This window comes from Hippopotamus amphibius, chromosome 17, assembly GCF_030028045.1.
Source record: "Hippopotamus amphibius kiboko isolate mHipAmp2 chromosome 17, mHipAmp2.hap2, whole genome shotgun sequence".
Lineage (NCBI taxonomy): Eukaryota > Metazoa > Chordata > Mammalia > Artiodactyla > Hippopotamidae > Hippopotamus > Hippopotamus amphibius.
Genome location: NC_080202.1, coordinates 47,186,296 through 47,212,892, shown reverse-complemented (window position 1 = coordinate 47,212,892; position 26,597 = coordinate 47,186,296). Strand labels below are relative to the sequence as shown.

General features: G+C 41.2%; 1 protein-coding gene across 11 annotated transcripts in view; it reads right to left on the bottom strand.

Annotated features, from left to right (window-relative positions):
- Positions 1-24,538, bottom strand: part of BPTF (bromodomain PHD finger transcription factor) — a 136,673-nt gene extending 112,135 nt beyond the window's left edge. For 8 of the 11 annotated variants that reach the window (XM_057713988.1, XM_057713991.1, XM_057713989.1 and 5 more), the window contains exon 1: positions 23,660-24,538. In XM_057713988.1, coding sequence (XP_057569971.1) covers positions 23,660-24,287 — 628 coding nt within the window. In that variant the 5' untranslated portion in view covers positions 24,288-24,538. The remainder of the gene's footprint in view (positions 1-23,659) is intronic. The other 3 variants (XM_057713998.1, XM_057713997.1, XM_057713999.1) reach the window with 1 other exon arrangement.
- Positions 24,539-26,597: the final 2,059 nt, after the last annotated feature.

The window sequence follows — 26,597 nt, the reverse complement described above, 5'->3', positions numbered from 1 at the left end:
TGCCAAGGGCGCAAGTTCAATCCCTAGTCAAGGAACTAAGATCCCACAAGCCCGGCACTGCGGCCAAAAAGGAAAAAAAATTATATTAAATGTAAACAGTCTAAATTCACTGTCAGAAAACTGGATTAAAAGAAAACAAAACAAGAAACCCCTTTAAAATATGACCCAGTAGACTAAAAGTTAAAGGGTGGAAAAAGATATACCATGCTAACACACTATTCAAAAAGAAAGAAGCTGAATTTGATTATATTAACATCAAACAGAAGATTTTAAGCAAAGAATATTACCAGAGTAAACAAGGTCATTCCAGGCAGAAGACCTAAATAGGCATTTCTCCAAAGCAGACATACGGATGGCCAAGAGGCACATGAAAAGCTGCTCGACATCACTAATTATTAGAGAAATGCAAATCAAAACGACAGTGAGGTATCACCTCACACCGGTTAGAATGGGCATCATCAGAAAATCTACAAACAATAAGTGCTGGAGAGGGTGTGGAGAAAAGGGAACCCTCTTGCACTGCTGGTGGGAATGTAAATTGATACAGCTTCTATGGAGAACAGTATTGAGGTTCCTTGAAAAACTAAAAATAGAATTACCATAGGACCCAACAATCCCACCACTGGGCATATGCCCAGAGAACACCATAATTCAAAAAGACACATGCACCCCAATGTTCATTGCAGCACTATTTACAAAAGCCAGGTCATGGAAGCAACCTAAATGTTCATCAACAGATGCATAAAGAAGATGTGGTACATACAGACAATGGAATATTACTCAGCTGTAAAAAGCAATGAAACTGGGACATTTGTAGAGACATGGATGGACCCAGAGACTGTCATGCAGAGTGAAGTGAGTCAGAAAAAGAAAAACAAATATTGTATATTAACACACGTATGTGGAATATAGAAAAATGGTACAAATCAACCAGTTTGCAAGGCAGGAATAGAGACACAGATGTAGAGAACAAAGATATGGACACCAAGTGGGGAAACGGGGGTGGGGGGGTGCAGTTGGGGTGGGATGAATTGGGAGATTGGGATTGTCATACATACATTACTAATAAGAAAAAAAAATCAAGTTGTATTCTTTAAATACAAAAAAAAAGGTCATTCCATAATGATAAAGGGGTCAAATAATCAAGAAGACAAACAACCATAAATGTTTATGAACCTAATAACAGAGTCACAAAATATATGAAGCATAAACATACAGAACTGGGGACTTCCCTGGTGATCCAGTGGTAAGACTCCTTACTCCAAATGTAGGAGGCCAGGTTCAATTTCTAGTCGGGAAAATAGACCCCGTTTGCATGCTGTGACTAAGAGCCCACATGCCTCAAGGAAGATCCCGTGTGCCACAACTGAGACCCAGTGCAGCCAAAATAAATAAGTAAATATTAAAAAAAAAAAAAAATACAGAACAGCAAGGAGACAGAGAACAAATCTATAACAATAATTGTAGATTTCAACACTCCTCTCTTAGTAATCAACAGAACAAGTAGATGGAAAATACACAAGAATACAGATGACTTTAACAACATCATCAACAAACTTGACCTAATTGACATTTATGGAATACTCTACCCAACGGCCACAGAATCTTCCTTTCTACTACACGTGGAATTTTGAGTTATAAAACAAATCTCAAATGACTTCAATTTTTAAACATTTAGTCATACCTAGTATGTTCTCTGACACATGAAGTTAAATTAGAAACCAATTTTTACAACGGCCAAGACATGGAAGCAACCTAAGTGTCCATCAACAGATGAATGGATAAAGATGTTGTATATATACACAGTGAATATTACTCAGCCTTAAAAAAAAAAAGAAACAAGAAACAATGCCATGTGCAGCAACATGGATGAACCTAGAGATTATCATACTAAGTGAAGTCAGAGAAAGACAAATATTATATGATATCACTTATATGTGGAATCTAAAAAAACAGTACTAATGAACTTATTTACTAATGAACTTATTTACAAAACAGAAACAGACCCACAGACATTGAAAACAAACTTTATGGTTACCAAAGGGGAAGTGCGGGCAGGGATAAATTGGGAGTATGGAATTAACAGATACACACTATCATACATAAAACAGATAAACAACAAGGATTTACTGCATAACAGAGGGAACTATATTCAATATCTTGTAATAAACTATTATGGAAAAGAAGCAAAAAAAAAAGAATTAGATATATAGATAAATAGAAGTGAATCACTTTACTGTACACCTGAAACTAACACAATACTGTAAATCAATTACAGTTCAATAAGAAAAAGAAAATCCAGCTTGGAAAAGAAAGATATAAAACCTTCTCTATTCGCCAGGCAACATGATTACCTATATAGAAAATTCCAAGAAAGCTACCAAAAAAACAAAAAACCTACTAAACAGTTGAGTTTAACAAGGTCACAAAGATCAATACACAAAATCAATTATATTTCTATTATAACAATAAGTAACTGGAAATTCAAATTCAAATTTAAAAATAAGTATGATTATCAATTATAATAGCACCAAAAATCATGAAATACTTAGGTACAAATGTAATAATATGCACAGGACCAGTATGCTGAAAACAATAAAACACTGATAAAAGAGATCAAAGACTTGAATTAATGAAGAGACAAAATGTGCTCATGGATTACACAGTTAAGAGAGTGAAACGTAAGCCACAGACCAGGAGAAAATATATGCACATCATTATAGGCAACAAAGCACTTAAAATTCAAAACCAAAATGAAATATCCCTATATGCTTATTAGGATAGCAAAAAAACAAAACAATGGCCAGCGTAACAATTAACTGTGAAATATTAGCATCAGTCCCATTAAATTTAGAAAGAACACTAAGATGCTTCTCACTTCAACTAGTATTTAACACTGCTTTGAAGGCAGTAGGCAATGCAATTTGAAAAGAAAAAAAAAACGGAGACATAATATAAGAAAAGGAGATATATGCATATGATTCATGTTTGAAGATGATGCAACTTTATTCCTAGAAAATCCAACCCAATCAACAAATAAGCTATTAGAAACAATTAGAAAAGAAATGGCTAAATACAAAATTAATTTTTTTTAATTTATTCATTTATTTATTTATTTGGCTGTGTTGTGTCTTCGTTGCTGCACGCAGGCTTTCTCTAGTTGCGGCGAGCGGGGGCTACTCGTCCTTGTGGTGCGCAGGCCTCTCATTGAGGTGGCCTCTTGTTGCAAAGCACGGGCTCCAGGCGTGTGGGCTTCAGTAGTTGCGGCACATGGGCTCAATAGTTGTGGCTCATGGTCTCTAGAGCGCAGGCTCAATAGTTGTGGCGCATGGGCTTAGTTGCTCCATGGCATGTGGTATCTTCCTGGGGCAGGGATCGAACCCGTGTCCCCTGCATTGGCAGGCGGATTCTTACCCACTGCGCCACCTAGGAAGTCCCCAAAATTAATTTTTTTTAATTTACTTATTTACTTATTTATTTATTGGCTGTGTTGACTCTCCGTTGCTGCACGCAGGCTTTCTCTAGTTGCAGCGAGAGGGGGCTACCCTTCATGGCAGTGTGTGGGCTTCTCATTGTGGTGGTTTCTCTTGTTGAGGAACACTGGCTCTAGGCACACAGGCTTCAGTAGTTGTGGCACGTGGGTCCAGCAGTTGTGGCACACAGGCTTAGTTGCTTCGCGGCATGTGGGATCTTCCTGGAACAGGGCTCGAATCCATGTCCCCTGCACTGGCAGGCAGATTCTTAACCACTGTGCCACCAGGGAAGTCTCCCAAAATTAATTTTTAAAATCCATGAGCTCTCCACTAGAAGCTCCATGAGACAGACATTTTTGTAGACAAATTATTTTAAAAAGTATATAAGATTTCATGATATAAGGGAAAAGATTTATAAAACCAATTATGTATTATCCAGTTTTATAAAAAATGTACGTTTCTACACATTTAAGTACTCTTTATATGAATACACACACATTCACATAAAGCTGGTTATCAAAGGAGAGTGACCAAAATATTAGTTATCGTCTGAGTTTCTAAATTTTCTATATTTCTCTCCTGATAAAGAGAAAAAGCAAAAATAAAGTTTGAATTCTTACTAGACTTTCAAAAGTGTTATTTTAAAAACTCAAAGATTTTTTCCTAACTTACTTATCCAAATCACAGAATAATGAATGTCAAGAGCTCAAAAAGAGGTTGCCAAACTATGGCCAGCCACAGCCTATTTTTATAAATAAAGCTTTATTCAAACACAGCCATGCTCATTTGTCTACTTATTGTCTCCAGCTGCTATCATGCTACAATGGCAGAGTTGAGTAGCTGCAGCAGAGACAGTGTGGCCCACAAAGACTAAAATATTTGAAAGAAAGTTTGCCAATCCCTTGCCCATTAGAGCATCTAGTCCAGTCTACACTTTACAGGTGAGTAAACTAATAAGGCCAACAGAGGAATGACTTCTCTAAGGTCAAATTCAAGCTTAGAAGCAATAAAGAATTCCATTCCCACTTGGCCAGAAAACTCTCAAGAGATACCTGCCCCCCAGTTTAGGAGCTAAACCTCAGGCTTTCATGTTACAAATAAGTATATTTACCATTAAATTGATGAGGGGAGGACTTTGGGCCTAGTCTATAGCTAAGAACACCTGCTAAAGATCTGAGGAAACTTCGGTAAATTCCAGAAAAAGTTAATTTAAAAGCCACATAAACACAGATTAGGGACGGTCTAAGAAATATGTAATGAATATACCCTGCTTCAGCCTAAAAAATGTAACACAACAATCCTACTCTTAGGAATCTACCTTATAGAAACATCAGTCTGAGTGACTAAAGCTACATCTCTAGCACATTTAGAACAGCACTGTCTGTAAAAAGCAAAAAGGGACTGAAATTCCAATAGGGTTAGTTTTTCAAGGCAAATAAACTTTAACAGCAAACGCAGTTATGTATCAATAAAGAAAAAAAAGGCCACTTCACACCTTTAATTTACTTGGACCCTGCAGCATTTGAGTTTGTGACCCCTGCCATAAACAATCTCCCATTGTTAAGTTTCTCCCAAAATGCAGGGAGGATTTATAACTCAAGCTATTTAAGCAATTAAGGATAATAATATATTTGGATAAAAGCAATCTTCCAAGTTTACAGAAAATCAGAAATCTGAGGCATTTCACCCAGCTAATTCAAACTAAAAAGTTCAAATATGTATCTGAAATTACAGTAAAATTTCAGATTTCACTGAAATTTTTTTCTTTATTAATACATAACTGCATTTTTTATTATTTGCATAACACCTTGAAAGCAGATTATGGTCAAAAGTTGGAGAAAAGGATAATTTACTAAGACTTCAAGGAGTGTGTGAAATAATTTTGATGTCTAGAAGAATAGGGAAAACTGTGCTGACAGGAAGAGCTAGAATTTTATTAGCTATTTTAAACGCTGGACTATTTGCTCCGACCAGTCTCGATATAGCCATGCAAGCATTAGAAGGAAAAAAGACAAGAAGAGAAATTCCACACAGATTAATATGTGCGTTTCTGAAATGCTTTTTAAGTTCCATAAATAGAATATACTATAAACAGACCTCAAAGGAGGCAATGTTAACATACTGAAATCAAGCAGGAAGCCATGACAGCAAAGTGCAGAAACTGCACCTACTGAACACTGCCATTCAGTCTGTCACTTGGCCATGCAGTCTCCCAAGTGTGTGAATTCTAGAACACATCCACGAGTAGAGACGAAGCATTAGCTTTCTCAGCAAATCTCCTGAGGTTCCATAATTGCAATTTAGTATCACTTAAGTAACAAAAGAATTCCACTCAAAAAGTGACATCTTTTCCTTGAAAACTATTAAAGTAGTTAAATCATTTGTCCAGAGACTCCTGAGAGGTTTTACATAGGAGAACTCAGACAACTGAGACGACACACCAGTATGTGACAATTCAGTTCACATACCAACTTTTACAATATATGAATTCTCTGAGTTACCAAATTAAATCTCATCTAAAAGTCTCTGAATTTTAATTCTTCTTTCCCTTTGGTCCTACACCTATGACTTAGCTTAATTTTATCAGGACCATGACAGATTTTCTAAAACTAAGTAAGGGTTAGGTGACTACTTCTTCCCCCACCACAGAAAACAAACAAATGATGCCGTCATCCCGAAAATGAGCCCAAGTCTCACTGCAGAAATTCAACACCATCACATCCACAAATAACGCTGGGCTGAGAGGCTTAGCAGAGAAGAACCACAGCCAGAGTGCTCCAGGATTCAGAGCAAACAAAAGGCTAGAGGAAAAGAGATGCTCGGTAAATTCTCACAGCCTAGCATTAGCAGACTGACTACAACAACAGTCAGCCCAAGAGAACTTTCTGTGATGACATGAAATGACCCAAATGTTCTACATTACATGTGGCTACTGGGCAAACGAAACGTAGCTAGTGACAGTGAAGAACTGAAGTTTGAATGTTACTTAAAATTTAAACAGCCCCATGTGGCTAGTGGCTGCCATACTGGACAGGGCAGAGCTAAGGGTGAAAAGAATCTAGAGATTTTTTTTTTGACTCATACACTCAGTTCAACAATTACCAGTGCTGCCTACTGCACACTAGAGATCGAGCCGCTCTAAGGAGAGGGAGATGAATGACAGCCTCCCTGCCCTAAGGCAGGTTCAGATGAAGGAGACAGCCAGATAATTACGGTCCTTCTCAGTACAATGTCCTAACAAAGAAAGACATAAAAATGAAGGGGTCGAATAATCCTTCCTAAACGTTTATGTACTTAATAACAGAGCCTCAAAATCCATGAAGACTAAAAGAACTCCAAAGAGAAATAGGCAAATCCATGACAATATTTGTAGACTTCAACATTCCTCTCTTGGTAATCAACAGAACAAGCAGGTGTAAAATCAGCAAGGATAGAGAAGACCTTCACACTACAACCGACTTGACCTGACACTTATGGGACACTCTACCCCCAGCAGCAGAACACAGCTCCCTTCCAAGTACATGTGGAACATTCACCTAGACAAACAACATTTTAGGGCACAAAACAAACCTCTAAAAATGTTTTACAAAATTAAAGTCATACAAAGTATGCTCTCTGAACATATGAAATTAAATTAAAAATCAGTAACAGAAAGAAACCTAAGGACTTCCCTGGTGGTCCAGCGGTTAAGACTCCGTGCTCCCAATGCAGGGGGCCCAGGTTCAATTCCTGGTCAAGGAACTAGATTCCACGTGCATGCCGCAACTAAGAGTCCACATGCCACAACTAAGACCTGGTGCATCCAAATAAACATAAATATTAAAAAAGAAAGAAACCTAGAACATGCTCAAATATTTGGAAACTAAACAACAGATAAATGCACACGGTCCTGGGGGGTAGGGGAGAGGTAACAGAACTTAGTGCCACCTAAGGAAAAGGGAATGGTGACAAGACAAGCTGTAGGTGATGGATGGGTGACTAGGAGTTAATCAACACAGCAGTGAATAACTATGAGGTGTGTGAGGGGAACTTTTACAAAGAATTCAGTATTACTTGACAATCAAATACAAGGTGAAGTTAAATAAGTTGTGAATAAAAACAGAAACAAAGGAGATGTAGAAGTCAATTCAACCTCGACCACACCCCAACTAACCAATCTATCACTAAGACGTGTCATTCATTCTAAGCCCTAAATTATTTTTTGAATATTTCTCTCCAATGTACAAAATCTGTCAGCTGGTCTACTTCAACAGCCTAATTCCCTTCATCAATTCTTACCCCACTTCAATTCACTCTCTATTTTATAGTCGGAGGGACCATTTTTTTTAAAACTCCAATCTGATCACATCACTACCGACTTTAAAATCCTACATGGTTTTCCCTCCAGTCCGTTGCATGTGGTGATCCTACGGCCTAAGATCCTCTTTCCCCTCCCCTCCCCCAGCTGCTTCAATTTAAGCTCAATTGTCACCTCTTTAGGGAGGCCTTTTCTGACACCCCTCCCCACAGACAAAGTCTTTACTACTTGTCTTCCAAACACTTCTCTCACTGATACACACTGGCTTCCTTCCCTGCCGTATCAGGGCAGGGGCCGTATCTGCTTTATTCGTGGCTACATCCCAGAGAGTGCCTGGGACATAGCAGGTTCTCAACAGGTATTTTTTAAATAAATGAACAAATCAATGAAGCAACAGAAATTGAGGCTGGGAAAGGAAGCAAAAGCCAAGTCAGAACTATACACATACACTTAAGTACATAATCATTTTCCCACAGAAGATTTTTAAGAAAGGGCATAACATGGTCAGATTTGTCTCAGAGCAGAGCAGTATGTACATGGAAGACGGACGTGAGAAATGAAAGGAGGCCAGGCAAGCTGGTTCCTTAAGAGGCCAAGTAAAGGACAAAGAAGGCCTGATTTAGGTAACCATCAGCACAGATGGACAAGAGAGCTGAAGGTTAAAATTTAAGAGATATATAAGATGCAAACTTGGGACTTCCCTGGTAGTGCAGTGGTTGAGAGTCCACCTGCCAATGCAAGGGATACAGGTTCAATCCCTGGTCCAGGAGGATCCCACGTGCCTCGGAGCAGCTGAGCCCGTGCGCCACAACTACTGAGCCTGTGCTTTAGAGCTTATGAGGCACAACTACTGAGCCCAAGTGCTGCAACCACTGAAGCCCAAGTGCTTAGAGCCCGTGCTCTGCAGCAGGAGAAGCCACTGCAATGAGAAGCCCGTGCAGTGCAACAGAGTGGCCCCTGTTCACCACAACTAGAGAAAGCCCGCATGCAGCAACAAAGACCCAGTGCAGTAAGTAAATTAATTAATTAAAAAAAAAAAAGGATGTAAACGTCACAGGACCTGGTGACAAGCCTGCACATGGAGGGTGAGGCATAGGGAGGAGTTTGTTACTTCCTCACTTCTGACTTGGGCAATTCTGTGGGCAGTGTCAGTATTCACTAAGCAAGGAAATGGGAGGTTGGGAGCAGTCTCTAAAGTATGAATTCTACTTGGAACATGCTGAATTAGATGTGCCTACAGGACTTCCAAGTGGAGGGGTTCAAGAAGTATTTACTCGTCCATTAGTTAAAACACAGAAAAGAAACCATGACAACAGAGATTTGAGTGTCAGAGGTGACAGAAGCATTAAATCTTATTAGTAGTCAAAAAATGCAAATTCAAACAAGAGAGCCATTGAACGCAAAGATGGTTTAAAAATAACCAGTGCTGGTGAAATGGGCATTTTCATAGACTGCTGGTGGAAATATACTTATAATATTTATAATATAATGATACATATTTTATGTATAATATGTGTATTACATATTACCTAATATACATTACATAATATTTATAATATATTAGTAATACATAGTAAAAGCCTTAAAAAAAAAGTCAGGAATGTGAACCAAGATTTATCTAAAGGTTTAGTCACTACAGGTAATCACAGCAAACACAAACAGCTGGCCCTCATATCCATGGGTTCAACATCCGAAGATTTCAAGGGCCAACTGTACACCATTTTATATAAGAGTCTTGCACCTCAGTGGATTTCAGTATCATGGCGGCGGGGGGGGGGGGGGGGGGCCGTCCCAGTGGCCAATCGCCCATAGATACCAAGGAATGACTGTATAGTACAGCTTAACTATTTGGTAAAGCCTTAGGATAGACTCTTATGCAGCTATGAGAAGTCATTATATCACCCCCCTCCTATTCCAATAACTCCAGTACACCAAGCTAGATTATTTTTCAAAAAGCTCAGCTTTGGACTTCCTTTGGACTTCCTTGGCGCAGTGGTTAAGAATACACCTGCCGATGCAAGGGACCCAGGTTCGATCCCCGGTCCAGTAAGATTCCCCTGCCACGGAGCAACTAAGCCCGTGTGCCACAACTATTGAGCCTGTGCTCTAGAGCCCGCGAGCCACCACTATTGAGCCCATGTGCCGCAACTACTGAAGCCCGCATGCCTAGAGCCGGTGCTCTGCAACAAGAGAAGCCACAGCAATGAGAAGCCCACGCACCATAATGAAGAGTAGCCCCTGCTCTCTGCAACTAGAGAAAGCCCGTGTGCAGCAACAAAGACCCAACGCAGCCAATAAATAAACAAACAAATAAATAAATAAATTTACTTAAAAAAAAAAAGCTCAACCTTAGTTCCCTGACGAGGGATCGCACCTGTGCCCCCTGCAGAGGAAGTACAGAGCCCTAATCACTGAACCTCCAGGCAATTCCCAAAAAGCTCAGCTTTATCATGACATATTCCAGTTTTAAAACATTCAGTGACTCCACACTGCCTACTAAGTACAATTTCCTTAGACTCACATTTATTCAAATCGGACCAAAATACAATCCCCATTTCTCTACAGTCTTGTCTCCTGTACACTGAGACCACAAGTACGCAGTCCCTGAATGTGCACCTTCCTGTCATCTGTTACCTTTCACCTCCCCTTTTCTCTTCCTGTTCAACTTCTACCTAGAGAAATCCTACCCGACTTTCAAGAAATATCTCAAATTCAACCTTGTTCTTGACACCATTTCTGATCTCCCAAATATATAGAATATGACCTCTCTCCCTAATGTAATTCTGTTTTTCTTCCAGCACTTACCAAGCCTGCCCTATATTATTTTATATTTATGCACTGTTATTATTCCCTCTTGAAAGAATAAAGACCTGAGAGTAGGAACCATTTCTTATCCATCACTGGATCTCTGAAGGTTTTAACACAGTACCTTGCACTCTTGAATAAGTATTAGATAATTTATTTAACTGTTTTGTAAAGAAATACTTAATGAGACTTTATATATGAGAAATATGTAACATGAGCTTACATCCTTCTCCTTTCAACACTTGGTAAACTTACAACAAAGAAGTACAAAAGGTAAAAACATACTAAAACAAAGAGAAAAGAACCACAATGAGCTATCACCTTGGGACCTCCCTGGTAGCGCAGTGGTTAAGAACCCCCTGCCAACACAGGAGACACAGGTTCCATCCCTGGTCCGGGAAGATGCCACATGCCATGGAGCAACTAAGCCCGTGTGCCACAACTACTGAGTCCACATGCCACAACTACTGACGCCCACGTGCCTAAAGCCCGTGCTCCACAACAAGAGAAGCCATCGCACTGAGAAGCCCATGCACTACAACGAAGAGTAGCCCCCGCTCTCTGCAACTAGAGAAAGCCCGCATGCAGAGATGAAGACCCAATGCAGGCAATAAATAAATAAAAACAACTGTTGACACTTTGCTGATATTAACAGTTCAGAACTGTTTCTAAAAAAAAAAAATGAGATATCACCTCACACCTGTCATTACGGCTATTAACAAAAAGACAAGAAATAACAAGTGTTGGTGAGGTTGTGCAAAAAAGGAAGCGCTTGTCCACTGCTGGTAGGAATGTAAATTGGTGCAGCTACTATGGAAAACAGTAAGAAAGTTCCTCAAAAAATTTAAAATAGAATTACCATATGATCCAGCAATTCCACTTCTGGGTATGTATCCAAAGGAAAAGAATTCACTATCTCAAAAAGATATCTATTATATAATTGATATATGATTGAGTTATTTGCAGTGAGGTGGATGGACCCAGAGTCTGCCATACAGAGTGAAGTAACTCAGAAAGAGAAAAACAAACACCATATGCTGACACATATATATGGAATCTAGAAAAATGGTACTGATGAACCCAGTGGCAGGGCAGGAATAGAGATGCAGATGTAGAGAACGGACTTAGGACACAGGGTGGGAAGCGGAGGCTGGGACCAAGTGAGAGTAGCAATGACATATATACACTACCAAACGTAAAATAGACAGCTAGTGGGAAGCTGCTGCACAGCACAGGGAGATTGGCTCAATGCTTTGTGACAATCTAGAGAGGTGGGATAGGGAGGGTGGGAGGGAGCTTAAGAGGGAGGGGATATGGGGATATATGTATACATACAGCTGATTCATTTTGTTGTACAGCAGAAACTAACACAACATTGTAAAGCAATTATACTCCAATAAAGATGGGGGGGGAAAAGATCTACACCTCCATATTCATTGCAACATTATTTGTAATAACCAAGACATGAAACAACCTAAGCGTCCACTGATGAATGAATGCATAAAGAAAATGTGGTACACACACACACATGCACACACACGCGCACAAACATGCCCACACACAATATGGAATATCATTCAGCCATAAAAAAAGAAGGAAATCCTGCCACTTGTGAAAACATGGATGGACCCTGAGGGCATTTTGCCAAGTGAAATAAGTCAGACCAAAAAAGACAAATGTCATATGATCTCACTTATATGTGGATAAAAAGTTTATTTGTAACAATCATTTAAAAACCATTTTCTAGCTGACGGCTGTACAAAAATAGCACAGAATAGGATCTAGCTACAAAACAAGCCAACAAATAAGCTCAGAGACTCACTTACATGTGGAATCTAAAAAGCCAACAAACTAGCTCACAGATACAGAGAAGAGACTGATGGCTGCCAGAGGCAGGGAATAGGGGTTGGGCAAAATGGATGAAGGGGGTCAGAAGATACAAACTTCCAGCTAAAATATCAATATAAATAAGTTATGGGGATGTACTGTGTAACATAGTAACTATAGTTAAGAATGCTATATTGTATATTTGAGAGTTGCTAAGAGAGGAGATTTCAAAAGTTCTCATCACAAGAAAAAACATGTTTTTGTAACTATGTATGTTCACAGATGTTAACTAGACTTACTGTGGTGATCATTTGGCAATGTGCACAAATATCAAATTATTATGCTGTACACCTGCAACTAAGATAATGTTATATATGTCAATTATACCACACTTAAAAAAAAAAAAAAAAAAAAAGATGGCTCAGAGTTCCTAACAGGGAAATTCAGAGACGTGTGCCTACTCTAAGGTGTGAGCCCTAGCCACCTTCCCTCATCCAGCTTCCCAGGATATTGGTCACACGCCCTCAGACCCCTACTCCCAGCCCAAGGTGAAAGACTTAAGAAATCTTCCCTTAAGAAACCAAATAGGGACTTCCCTGGTGGCGCAATGGTTAAGAATCCGCCTGCCAACGCAGGGGACACGGGTTCAATCCCTGGTGCAGGAAGGTCCCACATGCCGCGGAGCAACTAAGCCCGTGTGCCACAACTGCTGAGCCCATGTGCTGCAAGTACTGAAGCCCAAGCACCTAGAGCCCGTGTTCTGCAACGAGAAGCCACCACAATGAGAAGCCCAAGCACCGCAATGAAGAGTAGCCCTCGCTCTCTGCAACTAGAGGAAGCCTGCGCACAGCAATGAAGACCCAACACAGCCCCCTAAAATTAATTTTTAAAAGACAAAAAAAAAGAAAAAGAAAAAGAAATCCAATAGACTCACAGTAGAAACATAACAGAGAAAACAAAAATATACAAAAACAGATACTGATATCTGGGGTTCCACTGCCCAATTACATCACAGTGAAACCCACCAGCTGACAAACCATGGCCACCCACAAAGTACCACCCAATGCTTCACTTCTGAATGTGAACAGCTGAGGATCACGAGGCATTTGAAAAAAGCACCCAATATCAAAGAATTAAACTAAAATATAAAAACGGCATCTGAGGAAACAAAAGAAACAGAAGAAAACTGGGGAAAAAACCCCCACAGTAAATGGCCTTAGAGAGATAAGTGAGGATGTTGCAACCAAGAAGAGAATGCTCTGAAAAAGGAACAGAGAAAGAGCTTTGGGAAATTATATACCACAAATAATTATTATGTTAGCTGAACTTTCCAAATTCATTAACAAGAAAACCATCCAATTAAAAATTGAGCAAAATATTTCAAAGACAATTCACCAATGACTTTCTTCACAGACAGCAAATAAGCATGTGAAAAGATGCTCGGCACTACTAACCATTAGGGAAATGCAAATTAAAACCATAATGAAACACACCATTACACACCTGTTAGAATGGCTGGAACCCTCATCCATTGCTGGTGAGAATGCAAATGTCTAACTGGAAATTCTTAAGTGGAAAACAGTTTGGCAGTTTCTTAGAAAGTTAAAATACGCAGCACACAACCCAGCAATTCCACTCCTAGTTATTTGACCAAGAATAATGAAAACTTATGTTTACACAAATATCCATTTCCAAAATCTAGAAACAACTCAAACGTTCTTGAGTTGGTGAATGGATAAACCAACTGTGGTATATTCATATAATGAAATACCTAGTCAGCAACAAAAAGGAATAAACTATTGATACAAGCAATATCTTGGATGAACCTCAAATGCATTATGCTAGGTAAAAGAAACCAGATTCAAAAGGCTACACAGGGTGCAATCCCATTTACATGATATCCAGGAAAGGGCAAAACTATAGGGACAGAAAACAGATCAGTGGTGGCCTGGGGTAAGGCGGAGGGGAAGGGGTTGACTACAGGAGCACAAAGGAATTTTCGGGAGGTGATGGAACTGTTCTATATTTCATGGTAGTGGTGGTTGCATGACTGTTATTTGCTAAAACTTAGAGTCAAAATTGTACACTAAAAAGGGTGAATTTTACTATATACGTAAGTTGTTCTTCAATAACTTTTCAATATTTATTTATTTATTTGGCTGAGTCTGGTCTTAGTTGCAGCATGCAGGATCTTTAGTTGCGGCATGTGGGATCTAATTCCCTGACCAAGGATTGAACCCAGACCCCCTGCACTGGGAGCTCAGAGTCTTAGCCACTGGACCACCAGGGAAGGCCCTTCAATAACTTTTTAAAATTATGAATAATGAGAACCATAAGATATTGTATCAATGAACAGGATGCTAGGAAAAAGGAACAGAGAAAACAGCTTTCAGAAATTAAATATCTGATAGCTGAAATAAAAACTGATTTAATGGAAAGCTTGGAAGAAAAAGAGAAAGAAACCTCTCAAACAGATAAAAAGAATTGAAAACGATAAGAAACTTCAAAAGATCAGTCTACAAGATCTAACATCTAAGTAACTAACTAGGAGTTTAAGAAAAGAACTGAGCAAATTTGGGGGAAAATTAGCAAATAATAAAGACATTTTTTCAGAACTAAAGAGTATGAGTCTGCAGATTAAAAGGGCCCACCAAGTACTCAGACATAATGAATGAAAAAGAGTCACATCAAGGGATATGCAGTCCCTGTAAAACTTCAGAATATTGGAGGACATGAAAAGAGCCTAAAAGCTTCAGAAAAGGGAAAAAAACAGGTCAGACATGAAGGAAGTAATCAGAATCACCCTTCTCTTCTCAACAGCAATATTTGATGCTGGAGCACAACAAAGCAAACCTTTCAAGTGAAACTGCTTATTTAAAATTTAGGATCCTACACCCAACCAAGCTATCTACCAACTATTAGGGTCGAAAGGGGCGTTTTCAGATATATAATGATTAAAAAAAACAAGTTTATTTCTCATGCACCTGCTCCTAGGAAGCAACTAGAGATTGTACTGAAAAAGGAAAGTAACCAAGGAGGCAGTAGGACCCAAGAAACAGAATCAACAGGGAAGCAGCAAAAAGAAGTTCCAGTGAGAGATTCAACAGACCTACAGAGCAACAAGTTCCAGTGAGAGTAGAAATGCTGAGGGCTGCAGAAGGGAGACGAGCCAGGGAATAAACGGAATTGTTAACATTTGAGAATTTGGAAAATAATAGGTGATAAGATATTTTATAGATTTGAAAGTGCACTAGGCCAGGTATGTAGAACACTAAGCAAGTGAAAAATAAGGTAATAACTCCAGAAAAATAGTTACAAAAATAATAGTACACTATTTGATTCAATTGTAAACAATATTTACATAGTTATAACAGTATACTTAATCCCTCATGATTTATATAAATATCATGCTAGAACCATAATGAGGATAAGGAGCAAGTAAGGAAAATTATAATAGGGCTAAATTTTCACCTACCATAACAAAGTTGAGAGCAATGTCTAAAATTGATATTATTTTAAAAGACTATGGTAAATACCAGAAGGGAAAAAAAACCAAAACAGCTGCAAGAACTGAAAGCCACTGGAAAGGTCTCAGGGTGGGAAGAGGTGCAACAGGGAACTGCTTTTGTTCACTGTGAGCCTTTAAAAACTTTGTAAATAACAGCATGCTACAGGGACTTCCCTGGTGGTCCACTGGCTAAGACTCCATGCTCCCAATGCATGGGGCCCAGGTTCCATCCCTGGTCAGGGAACTAGATCCCACATGCTGCAACTAAGAGTTCGCAGGACGCAACAAAAGATCCCGTGGGCTGCAAGTTACAGTTAATGGAATAAATATATATATATACACATACACACACATACATACATATGTAGTAACATGTCCAGTGGGTATTTTTGATTGGTGGGATTACAGATGATTTTTGTTTTCATCTTTATATTATATGTATTTTCCCAAAGGAGTAAATCTGCACTATTTTTAAATTTTTCATTGCAGTTTTTAAAAACAACTTGAGAATAGATGAGATCTCAGGGGAAGGAGGGAGACATTGAGAGGGCCAGGGGCTGGTTTGAAAACCTGGAAAACTGGTGTTTAAGGAACAGGCAGAGGAAAATGGCATGGAAGAGAGGAACTACCAGAGAGCTGGAATTATCAAGAACACTTTTTCTGCTTTAACTGACCCTTGTAAATAACTGAAGTAAATGTATTATTTATTATATTTCTAGAATAAATCAGATGTTAGGTAAACTAAATGTTTTTAATGGGTAAGTTAAACATTTAGTAATTCTCTTAAAGGTGGGAAAATAAAGCTCTATTTTAATTTACATTTTTACTTAAATGTGGTCCTTAAAATATTTTCATATCTTGCAAGTCAGTTGACAGCTTTCGACAGAATAAAATACCACCTCACTACATTCTAAGGATGGTCCCTATATCTTTACAGAATCTCCACTTTCAGTTCAGGAACAAATCAACAGACAATAACAGCTACTATTTACTGAATCTTCACCATGTACCAGGCACTGGTCTAGGCGCTTCACACGCATTAAACCATTCAGCCCTAACAATACCTGAACGATATCTCCATTTTACAAGGGAGGAAAGTGAGGTACAAAGAGCTGAGCAAAATGCCCATCATCACAGAGCCCAGATTCAAACCCATGAGGACTGGTTCCAGATCCTTCACTCCTTAAGTTTCTGCACTACATGCTACCTCACTAGATCCTTGACATTCATGAAAGATTTATCTAGAATCCTGAGATTCTCGTGTACCAAGATAGCTTAAGACTATAGTGGGCTCACATATGTGGGTGCCTCTGAAGCCTGCCACACGTCCTCACACCAACTGCGCGGAAATACGACTCCACTTACACTGCGCCTTCTCTGACAGACCCTGGAATAAATTCTCCAAGCTGACCTAAAGCAATCCAAAAATCATAGATATTTTTGAAGACTTACAAACCAGCTCTCATTCATCCTAAGAGAACTGTTTTAAAACTATTGTAATGAACAAAATAAGTCTGGTTAAAATGATTCTATTAGGGACTTCCCTGGTGGCACAGTGGTTGGGAGTCCTCCTGCCAATGCAGGGGACATGGGTTCAATCCCTGGGCCGGGAGGATCCCACATACTTCGAAGCAATTGAGCCCATGTGCCACAACTACTGAGCCCATGTGCTGCAACTACTGAAGCCTGCGTGCCTAGAGCCCGTGCTCCACAACAAGAGAGGCCACTGCAATGAGAAGCCTATGCACTGCAAGGAAGAGCAGCCCCTGCTCACCACAACTAGAGAAAGCCCGCGTACAGCAATGAAGACCCAATGTAGCCAATAAATAAATAAATAAATAAATTTATTTTTAAAAAGTGATTCTATTAAAATTGTATTTGTAACAATCCAGCTATTCCACTCCTAGGATATACCCAAGAGAAATGAACACATCTTGTCCAGACAGAAACCTATACACAAAGGTCAGCAGCGGTATTATTCACAATAGCCAAAAAGTGGAAACAATTCAAATGTCCATGAAGTGATGAATGGATGAGCACAATGTGGTATCTCCATATAACGAATATCATTTAAATATCGTGCTGTCATATGCTCCAAGATCCATGAACCTTGAAAGCATTACGCTAAGTGAAAGAAGCCACATGTACAATTCCTTTCATGAGAAAGTTCCAAAAGAGATAAATCAACAGAGAATGAAAGTACTGGTCGCCAGGGGATGGAGAGAACAGGGAGTGACTGCTATGGATACAGGTTTCTTGCTGGGGTGATAAAAATGTTCTGGAATTAGGTAGGGGTGATATATTCTCAACTCTGTGAATATACTAAAAACCACTGAAGAATACACTTTTTTTAAAGTGTGAATTTTATGGTACGTATACTATATCTCAATAAAGCTTCTATTTTAAAAATGCAAATACTGGACCACCAGGGAATTCCCAATTTTTTTGTATTTTTTTAAAATGCAATTTTTGAAACATATTGCTTGAAAATAATTCAGTAATTTAGATGTCCAATGTTAGCGCTTACTGTTACTATTTTTAAAAATCATCCAGCAATCAAAAAATACCTGAGTAAAGTAACTTAGTATCTAGAAAAATATATAAAACAAAACAATTAAAACATTATATTTAGCTATACGCATCTTAATACTATCTGTATGATTTTACTGTCAAACTTTTAAAGTGCATTTTGTAAGTTTGTCTTTTTTTAAAAGAAATGTTCTGCCTCCTGAGGCTTAACATTTTAAAGAACTGAAAGCATGAAAAAAATCAGAATAATGAGGGTCGCTGCTAAACTAGTGCTAAATTATGAAGATGAGGCTATAACTGCTATAAGCAGGCATTCAAAGAGAAGAGAGGACTTCCCTGGTGAGCCCGTGGTTAAGACCCCGCAATTCTACTGCAGGGGGCGCAGGTTCATTCCTGGTCGGAGGGAACTAAGATCCTACATGCTGCGGCCAAAAAAAGAAAAAGAAAGAGATAGAGAGAGAGAAGAGAGACCAAGGTGAGCAACAGTACTCTGGGAAGACTTCTAGGAAGAGACCACCAGAGTGTGGCTAAGAAGCAGGGAAGGAAAAATCTATCCAACAAAAAGAGGGCATATGCTAGGATCTGCTCCTGTCTCTGTCACCCAGACTACAGGTATGCCACCACTACCACCACCTTCTCACCCCTGCCCCTCCCCCCACCAAGGATCTGCAGTCACAGGGAGGACAGGGGGTCTTGAAGAGAGGGAAGACAGACCTAACAGAAGAGACCAGAGCTCCTGGCCTCAATATCCCCAATCCTGCTGCACACACACATTTCAATACCCAGCTCCACTTCCAAATACACACCAGAAGAGCACTGAGCATGAGCTCCACACAGACCATCTATTATTGCACATCTTGGACACACCTCTCTAATACCCACAGAGCACGTTGTCCAACTTTTTAATAACTCTTTGGCGCCCTCATTTTCTCTCTTTTAATTCTCATGTTTAACCTCTTCAGGTACTAATACCTAAAAACAGATCTCTTACAGAGGCATATCTGATGCATTCTTCTGTCTAAACTTCTGATGCTCTCCAGGCCTGGAGAATTGTGAAGAACTTCCTAAATTGATCTTACCATCCCGGGCTACAAAACCCATCCAGATCCCCACCAGTTATCTGTCCTCTTCCAATCCATCCTGCACAACAGAAGCAATGCCAAACTTCCGGACGTCCCACTGAAATCATATTCCGCTTGTTTCCAGATCTTCGGATCGATCCCCAATACCCACAAATGAAACAGATCTGAGATAGACTTGGGGGGAGGGGAGGCGGCTTCAGAAATCATCTCTTCCGTTAATTCTCTCAATCTGGGGGGAAAGAGCTGGCTGCATCGGTGATTTAACAGCATCCATGGTTTGATCTGGTTTTGTTTCATGCTCCTCATGGTGCTCTTGGGAATACAGCGTATCCCTTGAGTGTTCCAGGAGTGAAAAATGACTGAGGATCATTGATCTAGCCCAATCCTTACCCTACAGATGAGGGAGAGAGGAGAAATGCTATAGCCTGGTTCTCTAAGTACTGCCCAACAATGGTGCTTTACTTTTTTTAAGTTCCTATTCACATTCTCAGGCTCTTGCTAAATAAACCAGGTTACTTTTAGCGTGTACTGCCTACACTCTAAAATCAGTGCCTTGGTTCATGCTGCTCCCTCCCTTCCTCTGTCCATCCTCACTATCCACAAGCCCAGGCAGGAAGCATCTGCCCACACCAACTCCCCCAAATAGGGTATGATCCCGCCCTCCTTTACATCTCCACTGCACTTTGTACCTCACTTGTGGCAATCAAGAATTGCAAGTATACTGAAAAGATATTTGGTTGACACCTGTGAGAATAAACACTGCTAACTGGTAACAAATTCTGCTTCACATAATCTACAGTTGATTCACGGCACCTATGCCACTGATCTCCACTGTCATAATCCTTAGAGGACATAAATCACTAACTCTTCCAAGACAACACCAGGGCTTTTGCTTTCTGAAGTCATCGGAAGTTCCAAATTTCAAATACCACCTAGGTATTCCCGGAAGTCCCACACAAGTTAAATCTAAGAACTATTCCGTTTAAAGTCTGATTTAACTTTTTTAAATTAGCAAATGCTTGATTTCAAGGTGCTGTCAGAATTTTAGCAAACGCCTATTCAAAACAGATTTTCTATACAATCCTTCTCAATGTACTGGCAACGTATGTCAAAAACCTACAGGCTGAAATATCTCTAAATTTTAACAATAAAAATAAAAGCCTTATTCAACTAAATGCTTTGAACTTAAGCAAAACTAGATGATTTCAACTTTGTATTAATAAGTTGTCATCTCTATAGTAATATCTGTCACGTGAGTACCTTATGTACCCATTTAAAATTTTTCTCCATGAAGAGAAAAACATTTCACCTCCAGTGAATAAACTTTTTAAAATCTATGGCTTTAGAAAATTAAGCTGGTAACATCAACCAATGTCTTCGCATCAACAGTTATATTACCTACAAAGTACTCAACATATGAACAGATGAATGAGTAATGTCTTATACTAGGAATTGAATATGTTAGTACTTAAGCCAACATTCTAGTTTACAAAGGCAATCAGCTTATTCTAAATTACCAATAAAGTATATTCCTCTTTTAGCCCCGACAATACAGCTGGATTCAAATCCACCAAACACATTTATTTATGAGCTTTGGGGATATTTTAAACCATTCCTTGAACATTTTTCCTTCCAAAGCATACACACACACACACACATTTACCTAAAAGCACAGACAATAAAACTAACGAAACAAGTGATTAGCTTAAACAACTCACTGTCATGCATTGTTATTCTAGGCAAGTGGATGTATCCGAAAAGTATAGAATGCAAAATGTATCATCCCTTTTAGGATAATCTTGAGAAATAATGTTTCAAAAAGTAAAACATCTAATCTAACAAGTTAACACTATATCCAATAAAGACAGGAGAATGCCTGGCAAGCAATTTGAAACAGCAGCTCAAAACACACTAACTCTGCTACTGAAAACATTCGCTGGTCAAACTATCAAAATCTAATTAGACCAACTTTTAGTTTCCCAAATCCAAAATATTTAGGAATTATGGCACCCACTGTAGACTTAGCCCGGCTTCACCTATTATGAGTTCCCACCTACTAACAATCATCTGTCCAACCTTTAATGAGCACCTGCTGTGTGCGAGACACTGTACTAGGAACTGCAGGGTGTATAAGATTAATAGAAGGATATACAATCCTTAATTTCACATATAGATAGGACAAGCATACACAAGGTGGACTACGAATGTCATCAGGAAAAACAAAACGCCATGGCGCTACATGAAAATACAAGCATCTTTTTAAAAAAGGAAACCTAACCACAAATTGTAATTTAACTCAGCATATACACGGCTCTCAACCCTAAATGCTATTTGCTAGGCCTTCAAAAAGAAGTTAAAGTTAGCTGAACCACCCTGCTAAAATGCCTTACTTAGCTCTGTCTAACCTGAGAAAACTTCCTCCAATAGAGTAATTCACTCTCCACAGGTCAAAGCCATTCTGGGCTCTTGGTAGAAAAGACCACATGCGATTTCTTAAGGTAAAAACTATTACTATAACAGATGTACTAAAATCAAGGTGGCAAGAAATGAAGAATAGTGTGTAGCCGCTCCTACATACAAGATACAAAGATTTGACAGTTTGATTCATTCCCTTCATTCTCCTGCCAGCTCTCCCCCAACCCCACCCCAAAGACAGGCACATATTCTTACTGTCAGGCAAAAGAAATTATCTTTTTCATTTGCTGTTAGGACAATCTAAATGGGTTTACATCTGACTTAATACTCACACTCTTCCATGAGTATTTAAGCATTTATAAAAAAACAGAAACATTTAAATTTCACCACTTCTACTATCCTAGTCTCTTTTAAAAACAAGTGACACACCTTAAACACTTTGTTAAGATCCTATTCCCTCATGAACTTTACTTTGTAAATGCTCTGAAAACTGGATTCTAATTGAGTTAATCCAGATTAACAAAAACATAAAAGAAAAATTTTGTTGATTATTACCATAAATTGTTTTTTTTCACAATTTAGTAAGCCTCAACTATGCATTTAATACAAAGCAGCCATTGTGTGTGTATGTGAGTGTTTTTTAAATAAACAAAATGCATCTCAGCACCAGCCTAGAGAAACTCGCTGACAAAATAGGAGAGGAGTCACCATGGAGAAATTCACTTACAGATCAGGGTCCAGGACTATTATTGTCAGAAACAGAATGAAAAGAAAGTCATTTTGCAATAAATCTCCCTATACTTCTGCTGTGTGACTTGGAAGCTAGTCCAAAAGTTCATCTTCAGCAATTACGCCTGCATGATCAACTATACGTCTTGCAACAGGTGACAGGAAACTGCATTTCTCAGGCAAAGGGATCAAATTAGTTAAGACGCATGTTCCTGTGGTCTCTTACTTTTATTTTGCATTTTACCAAAATGATTTCCAATCAGATGAAATGCTGAAATTGCTTTGGTTTCCTTTGGTTTTTCTGCTTTGCTTTTTAATCAGCCATTTACCAGCAACTGTTGCACGAGCCCATTAGCACTCAAGAATAAAAACAAACACACAGGACCAGATAAGGCTCCCCTACTAACCCAACCGATCCATTTCCTTAAGACACTCTGAAAACCACACAGCTCGGGGTGTGAAGAGAAGCATGTTTTGTGTGTGTGTGGATGGCACAATCTGTCTAAATCCTCAATTCCCTTTTTAGGAACAGATATAGAATAAAAATCGAAAAGAAACCACATTAGAAATGCAAAGAGGTTTGCAAAAACAAGAGGCTTCTTTCATTCCAAAAAACCAAACCAAAACAAGGGGAGAAAAATGAATGCAATGGATATGCGTGTGCCAAAGTTTCAACCCTGCCCGGTGGAGACACTGCACTGGCACAAATTTTTAAGAGGAAAAAGAGGGGGTTGGGGGGAGAGGGGGGGAGAGAGAGAGAGAGAGAGAGAGAGCGCGAGTGTGTGGCCTGCGAACTGCAACAATGCAATCTCCATTTTGAACAATGCGCCTCTTTCCTCTTGTAAATCTAGTTTTTTGCCACTTGATGTGCCGTCGCGTTTCCCCTCGGTTTAGGGGGGAGGTGGGCGTGGGGGGGAGACCAGAGAGGGAGTGAGCGAGGGGGGAGGGGGAGGAGGTGGGGAAGGAGTCTGCAGCGACTGGGCTGGGTGGGTACCTGGAGTGCTGCTATAGGTGCTATGGCTCCTGAAGCTGCTTTCCGTGCAGTAGCTGGCGTCGTCGTCGTCGTCGTCTTCCATCTCCTCCGGATAATCGGAGTCATCGTCGTCCTCTTCCATCTCATCCTCCTCGTCGTCCTCGGAATCCTGGGTCTCCTCGGCGTCGCCGTCCTCCTCCTCCTCCTCCTCGGAGACCATGTCCTCCTCCTCCTCCTCCTCCTCGCTCTCGTGGTCATCGTACACCACTTTGTTGACGGCCCTCCGGGCCGGGGTGGTCCGGGCCAGGTGGCCGCCGCCGCCCCCGCCCCCCGTCCTGCCGCCCCCGCCTCCTCGCCCCCCCCGGCCCGGGGCGCTGGTGCTGGGGGGGGCCGGCGGCGGCGGCGGCGGCGGCGGCGGCTTCCTCCGGCTACTGCTGCCCCCCCTGGGCGAGCTCAGCCGCGTCTTGGGCGCCACCTCAGCCTGGGCGGCGGCCCACCTGCCCCGGCTGCTGCCGCGGTGCCGCGAGCGGAGCCCCCCGATGGGTCCGGACGTGGGCGGCGGCGGCGGCGGCGGCGGCGGGGCCGGGGCGCAGCGCTCCGCAGCGGGAGCCGCGGGCTGCTTGGGCGGCCTGCCCCGCCGGCCCCTCATGTTGGAGCCGAGGCGGGCGGGGGGGGGGGGGGGGGAGAAGGGAAAGCGGAGGGGGGAGGGGCGGGCTGAGGGGCGGCGGGGGGGTGCGCCGGGGCCGGGTGGGGAGGCCCGCGGGGCCGGGCGGGAGGGGCCCGGCCGGCGGAAGCGGGTGGAGGGAGAAGGCTCAATCCGAATTGCTGGGGGCCCACTCCGGATCGCCTTCAGCCGCCATCTTGTTTCTTCCCTCTCGCTCGGTGACTGGGGGAACCGACAGCGGCCGCAGGCCCGGAGCGCGGTCACGTGAGCTGCGCCGCCGACGAGCTTGGGACGGAGCGAGGCCGCGCGGCGGCCGCTAGGGGGAGCGCGGGAGCGCCGGGTCGGGGGCGGGGAGCCCCGGGCGCCTCCGCGCGGCTTGGCTGGACCGCAGCCGCCAGCGACGCTGGGGAGAGGGTCGCTCCCTCGCGAGGTGTCCCGGGTCGAAGGCCTCGGGAACCGGCTGCCGAGCCTGAGCTCATGGTCCTCCTTCCCCCGTCTCCCCTTCCCCGGCTCCGAGGCGAGGGCAGGGAAGCCCCCAAATTCGTCCCCCTCTTGCCCCCGTGGGGAAAGTGATGCTGAAAGAGCCAGAGAGGGTATATCGCGCAGGGGGCGACTCCAGCGACCGAGGGGGCAGGGCAGCGCCAGCGAAGGAGGGAAATTACCTGGGGGCGGGGACACGAACCCCCAGAAATGTGAAACTTCGAAGACTTGGCTCTAGAGAGTCCTGAAAGTGATCCCAATGACAACTGCTCAGGGGCTGTGCCAGCAGCCACGCCCGAAGCTGCCAGCCCCGGAGGGAGGGTCGCTCTGAGACTCTTGGGATAAAATCCCCACCCAGAAAGCCATCGATAAACTTCAGAACAATTCAGGTCTCCTCCACCTTTCCCAGTGTCCCAGCCAGAAACTTGACCACCTCAGAAACAACTTTTCTATTTGCTGTAGAAAGGATAACTTCCCGCCTGATACCTACTTAGCAATGTTGTGTGTTTGTGTCATCAGGAAATAATTTTAATCTCTTTACCTGACAAGTAACAAAACCCAGGGCACGAATCATAATGATGAAATTTTAGGCATCCCCCAGAGCAAAGCAGGGAGACTCAACTCGCAGTGGTCTGGGGCTAGGAGCAGGGTTTTATAAACGTATTAATGTTTATGGAAGCATGTGACCACCGAAAAGTGATTTAAGGAAAAATAGTTAACAGGATTCTGTCCACCAAGTGGCTTATTATAACGGAGTTAGAAGGATAGAATGCACATGTGAAATGAAAACGAACATACAAGCATTAATTGCCAGATTCATTTATTCAATATAGTTCCATTGAGCAGCAAGGGTGGCAAACATATGCCTTCAGGGACCAAGTGACTAATGAAAGTAAATCAAGTGGGCAAGGTGAGGACTTTGGCAGATGGAAGTGCCTGTTTTGTTTAAGGAGGGCAGCTTTGGGAATGTGGGCCTAAAACGGCCAGATCTTCAAATTTCTCAAGAGAAGGTGGAAATGTACATTTCACATGAAATCTTTTGGTTTTTAAACGTTAGCAACTGTCAGTTTAAAAAAAAGAAACAACACTTCAGATTGATCCAAATTAATGCGGTTCAGTAAAGCAATTAAACTCCAATAAAGATGGGGAAAAAAATTAATGCAGTTCAGATATAGCCCAGAATCTACAAGTTTGCAACCTGTATCCTGCACTAAAGTACAATACTATGCACTTAGAAAGATATTAAAAATGGTGATAGCCTTCAGAGTTTACAATCTAATAACAGAGGAAACCTACTTTAAAATAGGTTCTTGGGCTTTCCTGGTGGCGCAGTGGTTAAAAATCTGCCTGCCAACGTAGGGCACACAGGTTCAATCCCTGCTCCGGGAAGATCCCACGTGCCGCAAAGCAGCTAAGCCTGTGCACCACAAGTACTGAACCTGCACTCCAGAGCCCAAGAGCCACAACTATTGAGCCCATGTGCCACAACTGCTAAAGCCAGGCGCTTAGAGCTAGAGCCCATGCTTCACGACAAGAAAAGACACCACAATGAGAAGCCTGCACACCACAACGAAGAGTAGCCCCTGCTTGCGCAACTAGAGAAAGCCTGTGCTCAGCAACGAAGACACAACACAGCCAATAAATAAAATAAAAATAAATAAATTATTATTTTTAAATTTAAAATAAATAATTATTTTTAAATTTAAAATAAATAAATAATAAAAAAATAAAATAAATAAATAATAACTAAAATAAGTTCTCATTAGGTATTATAAGTGATCTAGAGATGATTTAAAGTATATGGGAGAATGTGTG